Raw genomic sequence first — 6,000 nt, 5'->3', positions numbered from 1 at the left:
TCGTTTACAAACCATGTGGTCTGTGCCGATGCCTGGACGTCTGGGATCTTGGCAAAGGCCAGGCAGAGGGAGCCTGTGACCAGTTCTTAATTAAAAGCCTGGTGCGTCTCCATTGAGCTTCCCCCGGGGACAGCACTTCACGGTGTTGTCACAACCCGTCGGGAGAGCAAGGACGCTCGCCCGTGACTGCTGGAGAGACGCTTGGAGGCCTGCACTGCTTTCCTGCCTTCACGCCGCTTCCCTTCCCCTTCGCTGATCTTGCCACACACCTGAGTATGACCACAGGATGAGCTCTGAGGGTCCTCCTAGCCAATCAGCAAAACTGGGGGGAAGGGGGGCGTTTTAGGGTCTCCTGACATACTTAGTATAATTCACCTTTCCCCTCACTCTCCATGTTCAATTAATCACCAACTACCCTTAGCTCTGCCTCTGTCTGTTTTGAAAAATATGTCTGTATTCTCTGCCCTTACTGTCTCCATGAGGCAATTCCACCCCCCCCCGCTCCCCGCCTCCCCCCCCCCCCCCCCCGCACCTTCCACACTGAAAGCAGCAAAACAATGAAGTTTCTATTTGTAGCATCTTCTGTGACTCTCCCGGGAATTTTTGTCTGAATAAAAAAAACCTCCTGGCATCATGACAAAAGTGATCCACGGTAGAAATAATGAAATCATAGGTCTATAAGTAACATAAGGCTTACAGAGCTGAGTCATTAATTCTAAAATTCCATCTTATTTAAAATCACAGAAATACCTTCTGATTAAACACAAACAGGGAAAAGCAGCAAAGGCAAACTGGGTAGTATATTAACTTTATTTTGAATTATAACCTGGAATATTTCCTCAGACAAATGGACATAATGAAAAACTCCTGTGGTTGAATTAAACACACGCCTTGCATAGGACTTGCTCGTTCTAAGAGCTCAATGAACTGTGAGTTAGATGAACATAAAACAAGAACCATCTATCTGTGTGCAAACAAACGCAATTTAGCTTTAAAAACATTTTTTTAGAAGTGCACCCCTGAAATCTATATAATTTCATTAACCAATGTCACCCAGTAACTTCAGTGAAAAGTAACCCGTTTGCCTGTTATCAACCTATGAACCAGGAGGTCAGAGTTTGATTCCTGGTCAGGGCACGTGCCCAAGTTGCAAGCTCGGTTGCAATTTAACTTTACATAACAGACCGTTTTGTTTTGTTTTTCCCAGTCTTGGGTGAGTGATTTAGATGATCATCTTCCCTGCTGTGGAGAATATCATCTCATCTGGACCACGTGTGAGCCTTCTAAGCTACAGTCAGAGGCTCCCTTAAATATTGTTAGAGCTCCTGGATTCATTTTTTTAAAAATATATTTTATTGATTTTTTACAAAGAAGGGAGAGGGACAGAGAGTTAGAAACATCAATGAGAGAGAAACATCGATCAGCTGCCTCCTGCACGCCCCCCAGTGGGGATGTGCCCGCAACCAAGGTACATGCCCTTGCCCGGAATCGAACCTGGGACCCTTGAGTCCGCAGGCCGACGCTCTATCCACTGAGCCAAACCGGTTCGGCTGGATTCATTTTAATGACCCTGATATTGATCAAGAGCATTATCCACATAAAATGATCTAATAAATAGGCCAAGGAAAACATGTCTTAGAGAAAAACAACAACATTAAGTTTGTGACTTCATTGCATTTTTGTCCTTTGGAACTTTGCTATCAGTCCCCATAAAACTTTTGATTTAGATCAGTGATGAGCAACCATTTTTGGCTTAAGGCTCTAAGTTAGGGCTCTAACTAAGGCAAAAAATATTAAAAATTTAAGGCCACATTATTTTCCTCTTCAGAATAAATATTGCTTTGTGAAATTCTCATGGGGGGGTGTGTAATTGCACAACTTTGCTGAGTAAAAGACAGTCAATGAGGAAACGGGCACTGCTTTGCAGCTACTAAAATATTAATAGATGGGGGTTCAGCAATCCAGGCGAAGCTTTCTAACTGTTTATTCTGACGTGAGACTGCAGGCGTGTTGCAGAGCTGGCCAGGCTGTGGGTTGCTCAGTACTGGCTTTGCTTGTGATAATGATCAAAATAAGCTAATATCTGTTGGTTATGTTATTGATCATAACAAACTTCAGGAGAATATTTTCCAATTTCAAAATTATACTCCGTTGTTTACTGACTTAACGAAAATGCTTTTAGTGACACTGCAAGTTGGTTAAAAAACCCTCCTGGGGTCACATTTCCCTCCGTGTCAACGTGTGTTTACACAGAACACGGGCGGGACACAGAGCAGAACAGGAACGAGAGAAGGAAAGATGTGTTTCTAAGTCACAGAATACCCGTGTTCATCGCGGCGGGTTACAGAGAGAGGGTCAGCTCATGTCTGTGCGCGTAGGCACCGAATGAGGCATGTAGACACCACGGGTTGTAAAATGCATCGAATATAAATTTTACACCTTTCTCAGAGGAATAATTCCATAAAACCCAGGTTTCCTTCTTGGAACCCACTAGCTCAAGAACATGCATAGAGGAACACTTACTACACACTAACAAGTCTTTTATTACTTACAGTCCTGCAATAGTGCTAGCGACGTATTGTACTTGTGTATATCACATTGTACCCAAGGACCGCAAAGCCACTGTACCAAGCAGAGTGATGTTGGGAGCTCCAGATTCCAGAGCATGCCAATGGCACAGGAATCAGGGCCCCGATACATAACCTAAATAAAAGCTCAAAAAAACAATCCTCAAGGCCTGCGGTCTGTAATTTTCTGAATTTCCAAATTTGCCACTTGCATCCCACCCTCCCTGCAATACGGACTCCGGGTAAACATGGCTTTTACGTGTTAGGACTAAGAGGAGGTTCAACTCACACATGAACACTTTGTCTTCTGAGTTCAACAGCCCCCTCTGACTTCTTAGTGACGCAAGTTCACAGGTCAGGTCTCTGAGACCACGGCTATGATCCTTGGGTGGGAGAAACGTCTTACACTGGGATGACATACATGCATACATGTAAAATGTCAAGGAGCTACACATTTTAGCACACGTACATGTAACACAAAAGCTAAAGTTCACTAGCTCATCGGAGGTCAGACCTGCGGCTTTTAAAGGCTTACAGTCTCTCTGTCTTCTGACTTAAAGCTCTTGGAAGGTTTAACAATTAGGGTTTAACCGAGAGACCCGATTGAGTCCACGATCCCGCCAGGCCCCGGGGAGTGGGCTGCAGGCCGCGTGAGCAGCCGTGCGAATGAGGAGGTCCCTGCGCTGTGCTTCAGGCGCCAGGCACAGCTCTTCTGGGTGGGGAACCTGGGTGGGCACCGAGGGCACTGTCTCCTTACAGCATCTCCAACACCATCTGAAAGCAGTTTCTAGTGGGCAATGCGGTGACGGTCTCTCCCTTTCAGTCAAATATGCAGCTGAGGTAGCTCTTCCTGTGGCCTTCCTTGCCTCGCAGGAGACTCAGTATTCGCTCGTTTTTGGTTAGTTCTGCTGGAAGTTTGTTGGCCTGAAAGAAGGTAAGGCCGGCATTAGCGGATTCCCACAGCTGGTGTGGTTTTAGGGACCCCAACGAGGGGGCTCGGACCCGAACCTGCTTCCTTCCTGGTGAGACACCCCTCTGGACTCTGTTGTGTTCAGGCATTAAAGGTGTCTCTGGAACGTAAACACGTCACCGGTCAGGGTTATTTTTTTTGTTAGGGTTACTTTTCCACCTCGCCGTGCCTCTCACTAGACGGTGCCCTCCTGGATGCCAGGGTCCGTGCTTTTTGGTCATGTGTTCTCGTTTCCGGCTCAACGCCCAGTGCATCTGGCCTGTGCTCCATAAACACTGGTATGTGCCCTCGAAGGGCCCGCCTGAACCTCCCTCAGGAGCAGCCGCACGTAGACTCATAGCTCTTGGAGCGTCCGAGCCAGTGCTGTGCTCTCACTGGAAATCCCCCACAACCACCCCCGCTGAGCTCCCAGGAGGCACACCCAGAACTGCATTTCCAGTTTCTATATAAAGGTTCTAACTGCTCCCGGCCCCCTTCATTAAGCCCTGGATGGCTTAGTCACAGGACACTACCCCCTTCTGGATGTCCCCGTCCAAGGTCTAAAGATAAGACAGGAGTGGTGCTTCCAGCTGCCTTATCACTCTGCCAGGCCCACCAATGGAAGCTAATCTCAGCATCTCGGGAAGAGATAAGCAGAGGTAAGTTGTCATCAAACAGGTCAGTGGTAGGAACAGGAAATGATCCCTGGATTACATGGAGTGAAGGAGACCCTTGGCTGTTCAGTTGTACTTCCTGATAGTTTCTTTTCAAAGTGTCATGATGGGCTCCTTGCTTTTGTTTTCCTTCTGAATAAAATCAGACACAGTAGCAGATGCTTATAGAAATTCAAGCGGCAGGAAAGTATAAAATAAAAATAGCTTTCGCCACAGCCACTTCCTCCTTCAAAGTGAGCCGTTTAGCCCTGGCTGGTGTGGCTCCCTTGGTTGAGCATCGTCCTGGGCACCAAAAGGCTGCTGGTTCAATTCCCAGTCAGGGCGCATACCTGGGTGCGGGTTCGATCTTGTCAGGGCACATATGGAAGGCAACCACTGACATTTCTCTCTCTAAAAATAAATTTAAAAATCTTTAAACAAAAACTAGAAGTTAGCAGTGCAGTGTGCTTCTTCAAGACCCGTCCTAGGCTCCTGCCCCCACCCCACCCCGCCCACTGGGCAGCTCATGCAGATGTTGGATAAGAGGAAATACAACAACAATTGTGTGTTTTTTCTATGGCTACCGAGCATCTTCCACCTCCAGATTTGGCCTAACGGCAAACTAAAGAGTTTGAGTTGTGAAAAGACATGGGTTGGTTCTGTGACAGGGCGGTGAAGTTAACAACATAGAAGTGACATTCCCCCATGCAGACACCAAAGAGAGCGCCAGCAACCCTCAGCATACGACCATCCAGCCTCCGGGGGTGGCGGTAACGACCAGACTCTGACATTTCTAGGGCCCTTCGTAGGTGACAGAACACTCATAACCCTGCCCCCACACTGCTGCCCCCCTTCCCACTGTCTCCCCACCCCTGGAGCTGTGCCCTTGTTAGCTGAAACCCACTGATAATACAGGGTTTTATTTATTTTTATTTTTTAAAAATATATATTTTATTGATGTTTTACAGAGAGGAAGGGAGAGGGATAGAGAGTTAGAAACATCTATGAGAGAGAAACATCAATCAGCTGCCTCCTGCACGCCCCCTACTGGGGATGTGCCTTCAACCAAGGTACATGCCCTTGACCGGAACTGAACCTGGGACCTTTCAGTCCACAGGCCGATACTCTATCCACTGAGCCAAACCGGTTAGGGCGATACAGGGTTTTAGAGTAATTCTCTGGGTCCAGCCAGGCCAGCATGGCTCGTGGCTGAGCATCGACCTATGAACCAGGAGGTCGCAGTTTGATTCCCAGTCAAGGGCACATAGCTGGGTTATGGGATCGATCCCCAGTGCAGGAGGCAGCCAATCGATGATTCTCTCATCATTGATGTTTCTATCTCTCCCTCTCCCTTCCTCTCTGAAATCAATGTTTAGTGTAATTCTCTGGGTCCAAAGGGACTGCTCACACACAGCCCAGTGACCACCCTGCCTGCCATTTCCAGGCGGAAGTGCGAAGAGAGTGACAGGAGCCAGAGAGGTGTTACCTTGGTTACGGCAGACACTGCCTTACCTCTGCACAGGTGCCTGATGGAGTCGAAAGACCATAAGGCAGGCCCGTACCTTGTTTCTCAGGGCTGGGTCTGCCCCTGCCTCCAGGAGCAGCGCGACGGTCTTAATGTTCCCGCTGAGCACGGCCGCGTGGAGCGCCGACGTCCCATTCTACGAGGAAAGATGGTGCGTCAGGAGTGACTCAGCCAGCAGCACTCGGCCGGCCTTACGCTCCCTTATGCCCCCTCTCCAGTCACATCAGCCTCTGACACAGGGTACGCCCAGGTGCACAGCAGGTGGTCAGTGTAAGTGTTGCCAATGCTCTTTTCTTTCAAAAAAAA

General features: G+C 48.1%; 1 protein-coding gene across 1 annotated transcript in view; it reads right to left on the bottom strand.

Moving 5' to 3' along the window:
- Positions 1-734: 734 nt before the first annotated feature.
- The window catches only part of ANKRD29 (ankyrin repeat domain 29), a 28,037-nt gene continuing 22,771 nt past the window's right edge, over positions 735-6,000 (bottom strand). The window contains exons 9-10 of the mRNA XM_070421274.1: positions 5,732-5,830; positions 735-3,491 (exon numbers count right to left, since the gene is read on the bottom strand). Coding sequence (XP_070277375.1) covers positions 3,387-3,491; positions 5,732-5,830 — 204 coding nt within the window. The 3' untranslated portion in view covers positions 735-3,386. The remainder of the gene's footprint in view (positions 3,492-5,731; positions 5,831-6,000) is intronic.

The sequence above is a fragment of the Myotis yumanensis genome, unplaced genomic scaffold (assembly GCF_028538775.1).
Source record: "Myotis yumanensis isolate MYYU_CA2020_CCGP unplaced genomic scaffold, mMyoYum1.0.hap1 SCAF_7, whole genome shotgun sequence".
NCBI classification, from domain to species: Eukaryota; Metazoa; Chordata; class Mammalia; order Chiroptera; family Vespertilionidae; genus Myotis; species Myotis yumanensis.
This window is presented reverse-complemented; position numbering and strand designations above follow the sequence as displayed.